Genomic DNA, 18,210 nt, shown 5'->3' on the forward strand with positions numbered 1-18,210 from the left:
TGGTTTTTGAAGTTATTTCTAAGCAGAAATATTGCATCCCAATTTCTTTGATCGCATTATCTTTACATGAAACCCCTGAACGTTTTCCCTTCCGCATCACGAGTGGGCAGATTGCAGAACGAGAAACAACATTTGAAGTGTTATTTTGGTCTTTTAAGGATTACAGTAGTTTCTTTTTACCCTGATTTTAATTTTTAATAGTTTCATCTGCGTGGCAATCTTGCATAAAGGACAGCAAAAAAATCGCCAGAGCTCATTTCATTTAAAACAGCAATGCTTGTACACAACAACGGATTCATAGGAAAGATGTTTAAGTGTCTGTAGGTAGAGTAATATCAAAACTGATATTCAGACTGGTTCAATATGACAGCATCAGGGTCACGACTACATTTTAAGAAACTGATAAATGCTGCAAAAAGTGTGTTTTAATCTTTTTTTGTTTAGACGCATTTTTTCCATTCAAAAATCATAATTGTTTTACTTATATACATCATAATCATAGAGTCAACATGTAAACATAAAAGAAAGACAGGTCCCAAAAGATACTGACTCACTGACTCTTAAATACAGAATAATTAAGCAAGTGAATGAATAAAAAATAACCAAGTAAACACCTACACACAAAGAGACCGAAAAAATGTGTTTTAATCCTGAATGTAAAAAAATAACCGACATAAATCCTGGAAAAACATGGAACCCACATTCGATGCGACAGTGATGATTATGGAAGAGTATTAGGGCCAGGCATAAGAAGAAGAAAAAAAGAGGGGATCGAGTTTTTAAAATTTATTTAACATTTCGACAATAAAGTTGAAATGTTGAGATTAAAGTCGAAATGTCGAGATTAAAGTCCAAACAGACCCAAACGTCCGTGTTGTGGTTCCAGTTCAGCTGTCACACATCCAGTCTAGCTAGCGTTAGCAAAGCTACGCTAGCAAAGCTAACGGCACGCCTCTCAAAATCCATTAACGGTTGTTTGCAGTTGATCGTCATCGTGTCAGGACACACGTGGACGTTCACGTGCAAACACCCGTTGTCACCACATCTCTTCCTCCAGATTCAGCCTGTCAATGATAATATCGCAACTTTACAACCTGGTTAGCAGCTAGCGTTAGCTCAGCAAACTGGCTAACAAAACATCAAAATGCGGTGGTTTGGTGCTGCTGAAAAGTGCTTCCACAACATTTCAACTTTATTCTCAATATAGTATTTTGACTTTATTCTCGATGTAGTATTTCAACTATATTCTCGACATTTCGACTTTATTCTCGAAATGTTAAAGAAAATGTAAAAACTCTTGCCCCTCATTTCTTCTTCTCATGACTGGCCCGAGTGGCCTCCTGTGACCCACAGCGATGTGTGGTCGGTATAGACACGAGCCGAGGCGTATTAAAGTATAATGCAGTTTGTCATGTTGTATAATGCACAGGCCATCTGCGTCACCCTGGGAGCAAAGATGCGGCGCTCCCCCCCCCCCCCTCAAGGTGGTCCCAGGCAGGGGAGCGAGGGGGGAAGTGGGGCGGCAGTAATTCACATTCTTACCACTTCTTTGGAAATATAGTAAGTGCTGCTGCTAATGGCGTCCCGGGGGCCTCGAACGGGACGATGTAGCATGTGATTTCGAAGAAAAAAAAAGGAAAACAACTAGCATCTGGCTACCAGATTCTCGCCTCGCCCTCGCTCCGCGGTGCAGCAGTTCAATTAAAGGAAGAAGAAAAAAAGCACGAGCATCATCGTTCGTCAGAATTAATTCCCTCATTTATTGACTCCTTGATCCCCTTTTTTTTTTCCCAAAGCTGCGTGGGCGAACACTTTGGAGCGGTGTGACAAATCTCCCCCAGCTTTAAATAACCGGGGCTAATGTTGACATTGAGGGGGGCCCACGCAGCTCACTCGCATTATTGCCACGCTCGATTTTCCGTACAGCACATGTTCAAGCATATCTCCGCAGAGCTGTTGCGGCGCGCTATCTGTCATGTCCTCCTGACGAGCTGAAAACACGGCGTAGTGCCAGACGCGAACAGCTGCCGTCTCTGCACGAGGAGTTATTGCTGACTGCGACCGGTTCTGCTCTGACACACCCAACGTGGCTCCAGAGGCCCCTAATCTCTGCCTGGTCTTCAAGTAGATGTGATCTTTTGATTAGGGCTTTAGCTTCTGGAGCACATGCTCACTGACGTGGAGTAAGATCCTGGAGATTAGTGCACCAAAAAAAACCAAACGTGAGACATTGGGTTATTTCATAGCCATATTGCAGAGAATGGTAAGTTCGCCAACTTAAACGATCTGTCAGGTCACTTGTCCCCGCTCTTTGGTACGACCCACAGGAGTATACCAGACCTTTCCCATCATGGTACCAGTAACGAACACTTACTTGTAGTCGAGTATGGAAGTGAAGTCGGGAGTCAAGAACATGGCTGTGGTCTCAACGACTTCTCCAACTTTGCCTACGACGCGCTTCGCTCGACCCCAACTTTGGATGGAACCAGCAGGAATCTCTCACTCTCAAGTACATTGGAAACCCAAAGGTATGATACCGGTCATAACCAAGCGATTAGCGAGGAGCAGTCGTGGTTCAGTTTGATTGAGGCACTAAAACTACTTAAAGCTACAGTGTGTAATATTTAGAAGAACTTATTCACAGAAATTGAATATATTGTCCGTAACCATGTGTTCATATATGGACAATCACAATGTTTTTTGGTCAACTTTGAATGAGTTAAATATAGTTCCATGAGGTGGACCCGACCTCCGTGTGAGTGTCCATGTTTGCTACCTCGTGTTGAATACGGTTGATGAACTAAACGGTTCCAGAATACGTCGCGTTTGCGTTCAATTTTCAGACGCTGCAGGAAACCGGAAATGGAATCAGCGGTGCGCCGCCATAAAGTGTCCCCTGTCGGTTGCTCGGTCGGTTGCAACTTTACCACCAGATGCCGCCAGAAAATTTAAAAAAAAATGACACACTTGGGCTTTAAGTTAAATTTTGAAAAACCTTTTATGGTGCGTCCACACCAAACACGATGAGATACACACCACGTCACTACAAAGACTCGCACACATTTGTTCGTGTGATGCAAGAATCAATTATCGTTGCAAGTAAAGTATTTCGTATTTCGTGCAATGAGATTACATACAAGGTCAATGCAAAGCCAGGGTCACGCGAATAAACACAAAGACACGAAATTCGCCTGATTCGCTTTACTCGCTCAAGTTCAAATATTTCAACTCCAGCGAGTGACAGGATGTCGCCTGGGCCGATCAGCGGTGACATCCTCCCGACGTCACTGACGTCAGCGTCCAACAGAGAGAACGGGTTGTGTTCACTCGTGCAAGTAAGTATAAACGATTCGGCGGCCTGACTCGCGCGGGCAACCTTCGTACACCTTCTCCTGCCCAGATGCATGCTGGGACAGGCTTCGGGCTTCCAGGAAACTGTGCGGTTCAAGCGGTGTAGAAAATGAATGTACGGCTGCTATGTCTGATATTCACTGCTGTCTGATTTTGCAAAAGTGTGTTCTTCCAAATTTTTTGAACAGCATTCACAAATCCGCAGGTTATTTTGAACACACACACACACACACACACACACACACACACACTCGGGCTCACACTTCTTGAGGGCTTCTTAATTAATAATGCCGATTTTCAAAGAATGTGGGACACACTTCACGAGGACTAGACCCACTTCTCCCCGGAGAGTTCCGGAGAAGCAGACAGACTCAAAGAGAAGCCGGGGCACAGGATGATCACGACAATGGGCCACGTGTATAACTTTGCCGGAAACCGTGCGACAACATGGAATATTAACGTAGCAGAGAGACTGTCAGAGGCGGATTAGTGCAGATACAATCTGCCTCAGATACAGAAAACGAGGATTTGAGTACATGCTGTACAAGGCTGATATACGACCCCGGCGTTAATGAAGCGACCTTCTGGCTCTTTGTGATGTTTGTTGAGGCACTGAATGAAAAAATATGAGGGAACCCTCCATTGCATTCCTTTTTTATTTGCAAATATGATTAGAAATGGAGTGTTTAGATGGCGTCTTTGTTTGAAAGAAGTGGATCCCTTTGGTTAAATAAGGTTGAAGAGGCTTTTCAGGAGTCTCAGAGCAGCCGCCGCCTACGGCACTCATCGTTCTGCAGGGTTCATTGAAATGATTTTTTAATCTTTTGTTTATGACAGAAGAGTTTGGACCGCAGTTTGAAAAAGGAAGAAATGTGCATCATTCATCAGAGACTCCAGAAACGTTATCGAACTAATGTTTGGCAAAGACAACGAGCAGCTGAAGGCTGAAAACCAGAAGTTGACATTTTGATGGAAAGTCACTAGATCTATTACAGATTCATCCTCCGGGGAACATGAATGTCACAGTCTTCACGCGCAGAAGGAAGAAGAACAGGTTTGAAATGGGTTTTTCAACAGTTCAGAGAGTGATGCTCACGGATAACGGCCCTGGCACGGACGTGAGTTGTCAGCAGATCAGTCACCGAGTAACTTTTCCTCCTCCAATACTTTAAAGGGGCAGTGAGTGATTTAGGAGAAAGCTTGTTTCTGCACTGGTCAGGGGCTCGAACCCCGCAACCTCGGGTACGGGACATAGGCGCGCTAACCACGAGGCCAAGACCCCGACGGCTAGTCGACCTTGAGGAAATAGATTTTGACAAATAGTGTATTGGATTGAAATCGCTCACTGCCCCTTTAATTCAAACACATTTCTACGCCCCACGCTGTGAACGTATCCAGTATTTGTCAAGGGAAGATTGACATATTTTTTTGAAAATCAAACTACATTATTTTGTGTAACAAAAGTATCTGATGACCCCTCAGGTTTTTGTTTTCTCATTCTTGAGAGTGTGATGACACCGAAACAGACTCCTGAGGGAAACATACATCCGGAACTGAACACAATGTATGACGAGGACTTTTTGAAAAATCGGGCACAGCAAACCTCAGATATCTAATTTCTTCTGTAATGAAGGTTATTCGTTTTTGGAATTGAGAAATGATGACGTATATTTCTGATAGCACCAAGTGTATTTTTCTAATTATAGAATAATAGGGGATTAAAAACTCAAAGAGAGAAAGTCAAACTTCACCTCATTGGGCAGCTGAGTGATCTCAGTGAAATGAAAACAAAGGAGAGGGCGTCGCCATGTGGACACTTTATGAACTGCAGAATGATTCTCAACGTCTCTGACCAAAGTCTGTCACAATTAATCACATGTATATACAAATTAGCCAAATAAAACAATATGTATTTGCACAATTAATCCTCTGAATTTTATCTTGGTGTAATGAGTGAAATTATTTTTTTTAACAGAAGTGATTGAAGAGGTAAAACAGTTTGCCTGAATATGCATGTAACGAAAAGGGAAAACTGCACAAATTATTGGAATAAATTCACATTTTCGTAAATCATACTTTTCATTTAATGGTGTCTTAATTAGTGTCTTATTTTTAGCATTAGTACAATGTGCTATTGATCGTACATCAATTTTATTGCACAGAAAAAACTAAATTCAGCAAAACATGAAAAGCAATTCAGATAAATCACACAACAGTTATTAACAAATATGAAGAAAAAAAGTGAGACGGCTTATTTCGTGTAGGAATGTACAGTAAAAACATGTGAGGCCGTGTTGAATGTAAACATGCAGGTGTTTGCTGGATGTCAACATGTAAATAATATACGCGTGAGATATTCATTTTTTAATATTATGTGCAAAAGTACAAAACAAAACAAGTGAGAAAATGAATCATCATATTTCATGTGTGGATGTAGTCGGGAAATGCTGCTTAACAGTCGCCCCGGTGATTTTTCAAAAACATGCCGTGACCCGGATTCGAACCGGGGTTGCTGCGGCCACAACGCAGAGTACTAACCACTATACGATCACGGCGCGCTATCGTCCGGGACGAGCACTACTCAGGTAGGAACCGAGTCATATGAGTGACAAGTCTGACAGCACCTCTTCATATTCATGATAAAGACAAAGACACACATTGTAGCCGCTGACCTCAACTAACCTTTAATGTGCTTCACTGTCTCGCCACTTTTTACATAATTGTTTTGTGAAATTCAACTGTGAAGCCATGGGGTTATTCCCATTCCATCTGATATGATGCGTTTTTGTCCCTACATTAACAGTAACACCATCATACACATTGAAACATAAATAAACTTTTTTTTTTAAAAAACACTCACCAGAGAAAAGTTGAAGTCCCATCTTTGTCTCTTCTAAATATTTCTACAATGACATGTATCTCTTCAGATATGACTCAAAATGTTACGTTTGAAGAAGAGGCTCCTTTTGACCCGCGCCATGTTGGTTTTTTTCCCAAACAGTCTTAAAATTGGGGGTGTGGTCTGACTGAGAGCTCGGTGCCCACCTACACCTGCAACCACGCACCGATTGGACGGTATACCAGCTGTTAATCACGCACCGATTGGACGGTATACCAGCTGTCAATCAAGCTGTATCCAAGAAGCCATTTTTTTTTTAAAAAGTCGCTCCACAAGGTCATCGCTTCAAAAGATTCTGGACAACAAAAAATGAGAAAGCATTTCAATACAAGCACATTATAATCCCAACCAGCTATCGGACGTTTTTTTTTGTTTTGGTGCTTCTGTCTGTAATGTGCAAATAATCTTTGTCTTCATTTATTTGACATCATAAATGATCTTTTCATTTTAAATATACAATCTCATTTGTGGTACCTTGTAAAAGCCAAGTAAAGGCTTTGTGGCTCAGTAATACAGTAAACTTCCCATTACCCAAAAATGTTGATGCTCTTCTTTCACAAATGTGGGAATAATTGTTAAAATGACGTTAAAATGTACAGTTTTTTATTCAACACAAACAATGGGGATCATTGCTCAGCACCCCTGCTCTGGACTGATTGAACAATTGTAGACTGTAACATTTTCTGCCCCCTGCTGGTTGAGGTGCCATCTCATGATGTCCTGTCGGTTTCTCCTCTGATGGTCAGTGTCTGCTTGATGGAGAGGAAACTGTCAAAGAGGAAGTCAGGCAGGAAGTCGTGCTCTCTCTCTCTCTCTCTCTCTCTCTCTCTCTCTCTCTCTCTCGTCCATTCTCGCAGCCCATGGATGTTTTCTAGGACTTGCTCGCCTGGCGCATACATCTACTGACGTAGAGGTTGTCAAAGTCTGACACTCAGTATTTTGTTTCTTACAGTTTTATTATGATTCAAAGACAAAAGTGAGATGACGGAAACTTTCAAACTCGCCCAACGATTCACACGATAGGAGGAAACGATACAACTTTCCGGCTTTTCCCACCTTCGATCAAACAATCACTGTAATCTGATTTTTTTTTTTACCAGGATTAATATTGGTACAACTTTCTCTTCTCCTCCTGCATTTTACTTCTAGCTTACAATCTCTTGTCTCATGGAACTGATCACAACATGCATGATTTTTCCTGCCGCCTGCGTCCAGCCGGTCACAGCTTGATGTCGCTCAAGCCCAGGTTGTGCCTGCGGGGGCCGGGGCAGGAGCCGGCCGCCGGGGCCGACCTGGGCGAGGCGGGCTTGTCCACCACGGTCCCGAGGGGCTTGGCGGCGGCGGCGACAGGGCCCGGTGCGGCCGAGTGCTCGTGGGGATGCAGGTGTGTGTGGTTGTGGTGTTGATGCCCGGCGTGCCTACTGTCGCCCGACGCCTTGGCCCGCACCTCCTCCTCCGCGGCGTCCTGCAGACGGAGAGCAGAGAGAAAGAGGCGAGTGTCGGGGATGGAACCAACCAACACCACGGGCTGACGACGAAGGTCAGAAGGTCAGACACATTGAGTGGCTCCAGTGTGTGGCGCCTCGTCAGATACCTGCGGTTCGAAGATCTCGCACGTCACGTCCACCGCCTTCCTGTTCATCATTCTCTTGCCGGCGAGGGGCTTGAAGTCAAACTCCTCGTCGGCGCTCATGTGCGAGCCCCGGCAGAGGCCTCTGTGCTGAGAGAACGGACATTCAAAGAGGAGTTGAATGCAGCAGTTGCTGATGCCGAGGCGAGACACGACAGGAGGTTTCGGCGCGATGAATAAGCTTTACGTGGAACGACAGGCGGAATTGTGACACGCATTTTACACTTTCATCTCTGATGAACCCTCAAAGCCGTCGATAATCGATAAAAACCCAACAGGCATCTTAACAGCTACTGTCAATGCATCCCAGGTCAATTTCACATCCGACTCTACTCGTGTTACTTACAGCGAACTGGCAGTCCATCGGCGCGCAGCCGCTCAGCTCACTGGCGTCTGTGGTCCTTGAACACACCGTCTCCACAATGGTGAACTCCACAAAGTAGGACGGACCAACCACCCACTGACACAAAGAAATGATGTGTGTGTGTGTGTGTGTTCACTAACAGTGTAGAGTCTCGATTTCTTATGACATACGCGATTCTTTAAAAAAAATTTAAATTCTACCTGGTAACTGGCTTTCGTAATGTTCTCCAGCGCAAAGTGGTTGGCCAGGCGGCTCTCTTCGTTGAACCGCTGCAGGGAGAGTTTGGCCGTTTCCATGACAATGGGATCGCCCAAACTGTCCGCCGTGGGACAGTCGGGACACTCGCGCACGATGGCGAGATCGGGAACTGCACGCGCACACACACACACACACACACACAGGGGTCAACAGAGGCAAAGTGAATGTTGAAGTGAGGATTTCACCCAGCTATGATGTAATTAGAGCTGCAACAGTTAATCCATTAATCGATAAGTAATCGATTACTAAATGAATCGCCAACTACTTTGATAATCGGTTAATCGGTTCAATTAGTTTCTGTGGAGAAAAAAGTCAAAATTCTCTGATTTCAGCTTCTTAAATATGAATACTTTCTGGTTTCTTGGCTCCTCTATGATATAAATATAAAGATATGAATATATTTGGAGTCGGGGTTTTGGGAAACACGGTCGACATTTTTCACCATTTGATGACATTTTATGGACCAAACAACTAATCGATTAATTGAGAAAATAATCGAAAGATTAATCGATTATGAAAATAATGAAGGGGTTGCAGCCCTAGTTATAATATACCTACGGAGGAATTTCGGGGACGTACAGACAAAGAAATAGGAAAATAGACTCTTCTATAACCAAAACTTTGTGAATGTGTTAATGTGTCATCTAATCAATGAAGAACCAAAAATTCCAGATGAATCTGAGAAACGACTGCAGTGCTGTACCTTCGCGAAGTACGCAGGAGTAGCTCTGAAGTTTGACCTGAGCGTGGGCGTGGGCGGATACCTCACACTCTCCGTACACCTGAAGGACACAAACGCACAGGCGAGGACAAATCTCAGAGGTTCCCCTCGGCTGGAAAACTCCGCTCAAAGGTTAAATCATTTCGTATGCGTGACATTGGCAGAACGTTAAACGAAGCAGGATTTGTGCATAAGTCTTAAAAGAAAAAATCCCTTTCAAAGAGCAGATTGTGTTCCATTCTGATCTTGTGTTGTGGCGTCGAAGAGAGGAAGAGAGTTACGCCACCATGTGGCACCTACCGGAACTTCAGAAATATCTCTGACTTGACACTGTTTCCACGGTTTCCTGCTGGTCACGTGGCATTTGGTCTCCAAGACATCGATGGTCAGTTTGTAGAGCGACCCGTCGTTCACCTGGACACACAGGCAGACGCCGACGTTTTCGTACACGACAGCGGATCGACGCGTAGTACCGCAAGCGCTGTCGCATTGCTCAGGATGAAATATCTCCTTTGAACCCTCTTTGTGTTTTGTGTGTGTGTGTGTGTGTGTGTGGGTCCGTCACCTGGTCCGCGCCGCGAGCGAGGTCGTACAGTCGGTTGAGCGACAGGACGTATCCGCTCGTCCGGTCCCGGTTGACCTGCTCCAGGGCCTCCTCTGCCACTCTCAGTGCCTCGGGGTCGCTGCAGCCGGGGGCCTCTGGCCTGGCTCCCCCCCCTCGCTGCAGCGAAGCCAGACACAGGATCAGCAGGCACACGCTCATCCTCTCGCATCTATCCACGCGCACACGACGACGCAAACAAAGACGGCCGATTCGCTGACGCCTAGTATCCTGGCAGACAGGCTGACGGTCGGGCTAACGCATGCCCTGTCCTGGGAGTCTTCCTTTTTTGCGAGACCTGACACCCAGGGGTTTCTTCCTCCCACCCCCAGACAGGGTTTGGACACACACATGTGAGGATGGGGTATGGTGGACCTTGGCCTCTCGCCGACAGGACGAGCAAACAACATCTATCTGCTGCTCTGTTGGCCAATGGCTGGGTCAAAGTACGCCGGGGGAGCAGGGAGCTCATCGATTACAGTGCAGCTCAGATAGAGAGTGAAACAATCTTTACGGTGTCATCCAGGCTAAAACCAGCATTAAAATTAAGGCCAAATAGTATTTTCGGCCACTTTTCATTCACACACTCAGGCAACGGAGACTAACAATTAGGGATGGTGTGCAAAAATCCTCTCTTTTTTTTGTGGGTTTCATTTGTTTTGAATTGATATGGATGCCTCTTACTTCTCATTGGCTCTGACTGTGAAAGCACGGATTCTTGATTTTTTTTCTTCTTCCCATTTTTTTGCAAACTGAGCGCGATGTCTGGATTGTGTTCGCGGGGGCGACGGGACAAAGATAGGAGCCGCTTGCTGAGCGCGGCGTAAAGACAAAGATACAAATAAATCAACAAAAAAAGATAGTGTACACACACACACACACACACACACACACACAGATAGTGTAGTGAGGTGGTGGGTAGGCAGCGCAAACTGATGTTGAACTGCTGGTTTGTTGGATTTGCTGTAACCGCAGTTCAGCGGCTCTTGGAAATGTTTGGTGATACAGGCTTGATATGAACTGCCATATACATGATAGCTGAAACACGCGAGTGTCAAACCCGTGGTGTCCAATGACGTTCGATGGACGTTCACCCCCTGGGTGGTGCTTGACCGATTTAAATGGCAACATGGCGACCCTCATTTAAATGGTGGACTGCTACTAGCTGGTATGCTACCTGTTAGCTAAGCCACAATAGCTGAACCGTTAGCTAGTTTCTCCCCGTTTCCTCTCTGCTCGCTGCCCCTCTGGCGTCTTCTCTTCGTTCTCTCACCATAAAGATCTTCATTTTCCAAACTCGTTAGCTCGTTGGCCTAGCTTGGTCGTCGCAAGTCCAGACGTTAAACTACCAAAAGATGTGTTTGCGCCATATCGACCTCCGTCTCCCGACGGTCAATCGCTTTCGCACTGGAGGAGGTTTGCATAAACGCGAGTGGGGCGACAAAGCTAATATGCTAACATGGATCCCTCCATTTTGTGCCCTCCGACCCGTCAAAGGTCGGCAACGCAGAGACGCCGCGGCCGTCGTCACACTTCACGTTGAACTCCGAAGGATTTAGCGGCAACATGAGTTTCGTTCCGGCGGATGCGAGGATCCTATGTTGGTGGAGCTTTAATATTTTTTACAGCATTCAGATAGATATGTAAATTTGGTCTTGTGCTTTGTGAATTCGGATCTGGGTCAAGATCAATCGGTTTCTAGTTCTTTATCTCGAGCGTATTCAGTGCTCCGATTCTTTTTAAGCTGTTTAAAATATATTTATATTCATATTTATTTATTATTTTAATTATATTTATTTATTTATTTTATTTTTGTATATGATCAGGATTCTTTTTTTACAGCAGACATTTTCATGCTTTTTTGTTGTTGTTGTTGTGCTTGTTCGACATTACCACAAGCTTCAATAGCATCAATAACAGCAGCGAGAGGAAACACAGGGAGAATCGAATTGTGGCGACGTTAAATCCACACAAGATGGATGTCCATGGCATTTGTGGCATCATTTATTCATTTTTTTTTGTTAGCGCAGATAATGTAGAAACGCGGTTTGCGATGGTCACAATGTGAACAATGTCACTAGCGTTAAACAGAAGAACATACGGGCTCTGGAGTTTATTTCATTCTTTTATTCTTTATGACAATCAACAGAGAAAATGTGGAATGAAAAAACGTTGATCTTTTTTCCCCCGAATGCGCTCAGCCTTTATTGGACGGTCGTGTGAAGTGAAGAGAGACAGGAAAAGGTCAACATGTTATTTGCCTTTTCCTGTCTGTACTACGCTCCAGTTTGTGTCTTTGTGTGCAGATTCATTCAGTTTCTAATTTAGTTATGCAGTTCCCTTGAAGCGGGGGTCCTCGGCGAAGAGTTTGTCCACCAGGGTGGGTTCCACCACTGGGGCGGCGGTGCACTGGGCTGAGACTGAGGTGGGGAAGGCCCGGATGGTGGGCTCCATCTCTCCGGGGATCTCGGGGTCCAGCTTGGCGGGCAGAGTGACTGCGACCTCGGGGACTTCGGGGAAGAAAGGCAGAGTCGTGGGCTGGTCGACGGTGGGCAACATGGTCACCTTGCCCTCCGGGTGGTCGTGGTACTCCTTCTCGTGCTCGTGGTCGTGGTGGTGGTGGTGGTGCTCGTGCTGGTGCAGGTGAGGATGCTTGTGGTCGTGGTCCAGGGCGAGCTCGTGGTCGTGCTCGTGGGTGTGGCTGCCGTCGGCGTGCTTGTAGCCGTGGTGGTGGTTTGGCGCGTCGTCGCTGTGGTTGTGCGCCTTGGCGTGGTGGGCGTGCACGTGGTCGTGGCCGTGGCCGTGGTCGTGGGTGTGGTCGTGGGCGTGCCTGTGCGCGCTGCCGGCGTCGTGGTCGTGCGAGTGGTGGTGCTCGGCGTCGGCGTCGTTGTCGTGAGTGTGGGTGTGGGGACCGTGAACGTGGCCCTTGGTGTGGTCGTTGGCGTGGTCGTGTGTGTGCGCGCCATCGGCGGCGTGCGCGTGGTCATGCGCGTGGTCGTGCTTGTCGTCGGCGGCGGCGGCGGCGGCGTGTGTGTGCGTGTCGTTGTGGCTGTGGTCGGTCTCTTCGGCCTTCAGGTGCAGTTTCTTCTCTCTGTCAGCGGCCTGGAGAACACAAAAAGGGCAAATTGATGGGACGTGGTCGATCATTCGGGTAAATTGGTCGGATGCAACGTAAGCATGTAAGTATTGTTGGTTTTAAACCATAAAGGCATAACATTAACTTAATCTCCAGACATTCCAAAAGAACAGAAACAATTGGGGTGGGGCTTCCAGCATTTATTATTTCAGCCGCCATTTTGAAAAAAGAAAATCTGTTGCTGCATTTTCAATACGCTCTGCGACCACCAGGGCTCGTCTCGCCTCCAGTTTACTTTCTCCACGGATACACAAATGTCCCTCCTCTTATATTGTGTCATCTTCGTTGTCCTTGGTACTTTCGGTCAGAGCGCAGTGACATTTCATCGTCGCTATCATAGAATTCTCATAACTTTTAGACTTAAAAATCATTCACAAATGTTTTCATTTGCTTTCACCATCCTGTTATTCTCACTTTCATGTCCTTTAGGGTTAGGGTTTCAGAGTGTCATTACAAGCAATACGGAGTAAGCCAGCGGGACGTCGCTGGCTCAGTTAGTGGGACTCACCTCCGGCTCATAGATGTCGCACTCCACGTCGGTCATGGCGTCACCGACGGGAGGGTGGACATGGGATGCCTTGCAGAAACCCTTGTGCTGGGGAGAGAACAAGACAAACCAATAAGAGCGAGGTATTGCATCAAAGTTATCCTTGTCCAAAGCTCGACACAATTTTGAACTTAGCTTCGTTGAATCAAAAACATGCTACGTGGTGTTTTGTCGCAGCATAGCAAAGACTGTATGTAAAGACGGACAGTTCCCCAAAAGTGAAGCCAAAATATCTGCATCGCCCCCTGGTGGCTGGCTGTAGTATAGGTCATAAACCCCGCCTCCTCCATGTTAGCAGATGGGACAAAAAATCGACCGAGATGGACAACGTGGACGAGAAAAAACCCCAGAAACAAACGCCAATCCGTCGCGACTCACCGTGAACTCGCAGTCCAGGAGGGGGCACTTCTCCGCCGTCGCCTCCTTCGCTCCGTTGGCGCAGGTGGTCTCCTGGACGGTGTACTCGACGTTGTAGAACGTGGACATGCCCATCTGGACGCACACAAGGAGCGGAGGAAAGAAAAAGGATCTTTGGTCAGGAGTCGACTGACGTAACCGGCATAAACCCACGATTACTACGGCCACAAACTGTATGAATTGCATTTATCCACACGCCATCAACTCCCCAAGGGGAGTTCCTCTACCCCGACGACACCACCCTCCGTAGCGGAACGCTTCAGGCTATGTAGGGACGTAGCAGACGGGAGGGCGCAGTACATGTTAAAGCGTGACATCTCACCGAGGCGGTGGCGCGGGTGACATTGAGCAGAGCGAAACGCTTGGCCAGCCCGCTCTCCTTGTTGAACTTCTCCAGCGACGCGGCGACGGTCTTCTGGACCTCGACGTCGTCGTGGCCGATCAGGGTCGGACAGTCGGGACACAACTCGACCAGCCTGGCCGAAGGAACTTGGCCCAGAGAGAGAGAGAGAGAGAGAGAGAGAGAGAGAGAGAGACAGGAAATATAACTGTGTCATTACAGTTGTATTTTTATATGTAACAAAAAAATTAATCTTTTAATTTCTTTTAAAGAGTCAAACAGGTCGAGGAGAAAAAAGACCATCATAGTCTAGAAAAACTTGTGTTCCGCCAATGAAGAGAAAATGTAAAGTTCTTGTATATACTTATATTATTATTATAATAATATTTTTTTTATCTCACCTGGTCGGATCACACAGTCGTATTTGTACAGACGCACCACTCGGTTCACCCTGCTGATGTAGATGGCAGTCTTGCACTGTCCATACACCTGCAAAGACAAACACAGTACCATATTTGCACATGTACTCAACACATAAACCTCGTATCTGTTTGTGTTGCAGATAAACTGAATGTGGACTAAAGGCGTCGACATGTTCCCTCGTGTGTGTGTGTGTTTGTGTGTGTGTGTGTGTGTGCATGAAAAAGTGTGAGTGTGTGTGTGTGTGTGTGTGTGTGTGTGGGTGCATGACAAAGTGTGTGTGTATGTGTGTGTGTGTGTGCATGACAAAGTGTGAGTGTGTGTGTGTGTGTGTGTGTGTGTGCATGACAAAGTGTGAGTGTGTGTGTGTGTGTGTGTGTATGTGAGTGTGTGTGTGTGTGTGTGTGTGTGTGTGTGTGTGTGTGTGTGTGTGTGTGTGTGTGTGTGTGTGTGTGTGTGTGTATGTGAGTGTGTGTGTGTGTGTGTGTGTGTGTGTGTGTATGTGTGTGTGTGTGTGTGTGTGTGTGTGTGTGTGTGTGTATGTGAGTGTGTGTGTGTGTGTGTGTGTGTGTGTGTGTGTGTGTGTGTGTTTTCTGACCGGTGTGTCGTGGGTGGGACGAGCCTCACACGTCTTCTTGTCGCCCCTGTTGAGAACGCTGCAGTTGGTCTCCACAACGTCCAAGGTCAGGTAGAAGACCACGCCATTGTCTCCCTGTCACACACATGCAGATGTTTACACACATTATTCATTTACCGGAGCAAAAGTAATAGACAGTCGTCGACATCCCTGAAGGAAACTGGCGACGGGACCCTGACGAAAGTTTTTTCCACTGTCAGCTATGAATATTTCCATGGCAACCGTTAATCCCGCCAATAATCCCACGGTATCTCCTGCTCTTCCACACAGTTGAAATGAATCTGTCTTCATTGATAACGCTGTTATCTGAAAAGTCTGATTACACTCAAAGCTGAAACATAATCCATTGACTCTTATCACCCGGGTCTTGGAGGTGATGAGATTCCTGGGACGACGCGCGAGACTGAATCCTGAGCTGAGCATCACATTTACTCGCCGACCTTAAATCACGTCTTAAATGTTTTTTAATGTATCGCTGGTTATTTAAATTTTTTCCAGCCTCCCCGATGCTTTCTCCTGTTTGACCTACCCGTTGCTGTAATAAAATACAAACTACACTCGGACGTTTGAGGTTCGGTCATTAGAAAAAAAGAAGATTGAAGATTGAATTAAATGGTATTAATTTCACCTGGAAGTTTTTGCCCTTCTGTACTCACTCGTTCTAATAATCTTTTACTCATCAACCTCATTGCAGAAATGCAATAATGCAAAAGGTATGAACGAATCCCAGGCCATGATATCAGACGGGGGTTGTTTGTTTTTAGACATGTGGGTTGCAGATCATGTCCTCATGTGTCCTCCCACTCATCCAAAGATTAAACTCTATATTTACTGTATTACCCAACCGTCCGCCTCCTGGCTCACCTCCGACACCCACGCCCTTTTCAGACGAGCGTGACGTCCGTTATTTCTGATCATTTCTGAAATAGTTGTAATAATTATTATTATTTTCTGTAGGTCTGCTCTTTTATAATCACTGCTGAAGGCTTTCCTGCTTTTCACTTGTATTATATCAAAAGGAAATTCTCGCCTCACTTTTTTTTCTGGTACGGCTCGGTGGGTTACACCACTGCTTTTGGTACGGAGGACATGAGGTTCGATTCCTGGTCAGGATTTCGGAAATTAGGGAAAAAATTATAATTTGTCATATTTTGTTTGTTTTAATTTCTAAATAATTTTTTTTTGTGGTTTTGTTCTTAGTGCTAACTGGGTTAGCATCAGCTGATTATTGCTAGTCGCTTTGAACAAAAGTGTTACAGTAATTTTTTCCAAATGCAATTTTTTTTTTTTTTTGGGGGGGGGTAACTCTAATTTTGGGGTATTCGTCGTGATTTTAAATCTTTTTTTTAAATCCACTTTGAATTGCGCTGCTGTTGAAATGTGCCATACATATAATCTTGCCGTACTTCATCAAAGAAATGCAAAGTGTTTGTTTTTTGTCAAATTAATTTGGTGATCATCAAACTGAATGGCCCTTTTTTTAAAAAAATTTTTTTTTTTAACTTGAATCATTTTCTCCTTCTTCCAACAAACTGGAGGTTTGGATCTAGAGCTAGAACACACAGAGAAAACAAAGACAAAGTAATTCCCCCTGAAATAACTCAGGGTGGGTGTGTGCGGTCGGACTCACATTCTTTGCCGTGTGCACGTTGGACAGGCGGTGCAGGCTGAAGACGTAGCCCTCCTTCCGGTCCTGGTTGATCTTGGTGAGGGCCAGCCCGGCGGCGGCCTTCGCCGACGCGTCGTCACACGACCCCTGCTCCAGGCCGGCCTGCTCCACCGGCGCGCCGCGGACGTGCGCACACCCCAACGCCAGCAGCAGCGACAGCAACACACGGTGCTTCATGGTAAAGACCTGGGAGACGAGGAGAGATGTCCCGAGAGGGAGAGGGTGACCTCTTATACCCTGCTACTGTGAGAGCCCCCCCCCCTCACTCACACACACACACACACACACACACACACACACACCCCTCTCTCATGTCACCTCAGGTAAATATGACCATTGACCCCCGCCCACACCGCCTCCCAAAAACACACAATCCTTTTCAAAAAAGCGCTGCATCCACTGATCTATCTGCCAACCCGGTCGGTCGGGCTACTGTACAGACTTGCATCATGGGGCTTATCAGCTGGGAGATAACCAGCCCTGCAGTCGCAGTGATCAATCAGTGATCAGTCTGTGGTCGGGGGCCAGAAATCGCTTCCATCCACTCGGGCGCCCACTTTGATTTAATCCCGGACTCGGCCACTTGGACACTATTGTTATGATCTGTGACTTAAACAATGGTGTCGAATTTTGGACGGCGGTTCAAACAAACTCTTCCTCGTCAGGTGAGCCGACGCCTCCGGGGTAAATGAAAATCCATGATTGTATCACGGTGGGGGATGAGAGGAATGTTGCGAGTCACCGCAGACGCTCCATTGACCGGTGCATTCCTGTGGGTTTAAAAGGGGACGTTTTATATACTGTGTATGTACATATTTTGTTGTCGTATTGTGTGATACAGTGATGACATCGCGGGTGTACACAAGTACAGGGACATTTAAACAACCAAAAAGCGACCAGAGACCAAAAGAGGAGTACAAACAAACACAACCTGTAACATAGGCAAAGCTGTACATGCTGATGGGTGTGTGTGTGTGTGTGTGTGTGAGAGAGAGAGAGATCGGAGTGGTGTGTGAGGGTCAATGGGGCGTTCAAATGGGATAAGTGGTAAGGGAGGAATCGAGCAGAAGAATAAATAAATTCATAAAAAAGGCTAAATTAATTAATAAATACAAATAACTAACTGTAGATTGCAGGTGTGTGCATGGGTAGATTTCGGGGGGGGGGGGGGGTAGTTCCAACCATCGAGGGAGCAGGCCCCAAGCCTTGGTCTGGTGAAA

At 46.1% G+C, this 18,210-nt stretch overlaps 2 protein-coding genes and 1 non-coding gene across 3 annotated transcripts; all 3 read right to left on the reverse strand.

The window, feature by feature from the left end:
• Positions 1-5,834: 5,834 nt before the first annotated feature.
• trnah-gug lies at positions 5,835-5,906 on the reverse strand. Its single transcript has one exon. It is a non-coding gene; the product is annotated as a tRNA-His (tRNA).
• A 1,281-nt stretch (positions 5,907-7,187) lies between these two features.
• Positions 7,188-10,182, reverse strand: si:ch211-284e20.8 (uncharacterized protein LOC563738 homolog). The gene is made up of 7 exons (XM_035648799.2): positions 9,789-10,182; positions 9,524-9,637; positions 9,206-9,284; positions 8,445-8,611; positions 8,227-8,340; positions 7,845-7,970; positions 7,188-7,715 (listed from the first exon to the last, which is right to left on the reverse strand). The coding sequence occupies exons 1-7, from the start codon at positions 9,984-9,986 to the stop codon at positions 7,470-7,472; spliced, it is 1,044 nt and encodes a 347-aa protein (XP_035504692.2). The 5' UTR covers positions 9,987-10,182; the 3' UTR covers positions 7,188-7,469.
• A 1,754-nt stretch (positions 10,183-11,936) lies between these two features.
• fetub (fetuin B) lies at positions 11,937-17,211 on the reverse strand. The gene is made up of 7 exons (XM_035648622.2): positions 16,952-17,211; positions 15,283-15,396; positions 14,666-14,753; positions 14,247-14,413; positions 13,886-13,999; positions 13,469-13,555; positions 11,937-12,926 (listed from the first exon to the last, which is right to left on the reverse strand). Exons 1-7 carry the CDS (start codon positions 17,165-17,167, stop codon positions 12,153-12,155), a joined length of 1,560 nt encoding a protein of 519 aa, XP_035504515.2. The 5' UTR covers positions 17,168-17,211; the 3' UTR covers positions 11,937-12,152.
• Positions 17,212-18,210: the final 999 nt, after the last annotated feature.

This window comes from Scophthalmus maximus, chromosome 13 (genome assembly GCF_022379125.1).
Source record: "Scophthalmus maximus strain ysfricsl-2021 chromosome 13, ASM2237912v1, whole genome shotgun sequence".
Classification (NCBI taxonomy): Eukaryota; Metazoa; Chordata; class Actinopteri; order Pleuronectiformes; family Scophthalmidae; genus Scophthalmus; species Scophthalmus maximus.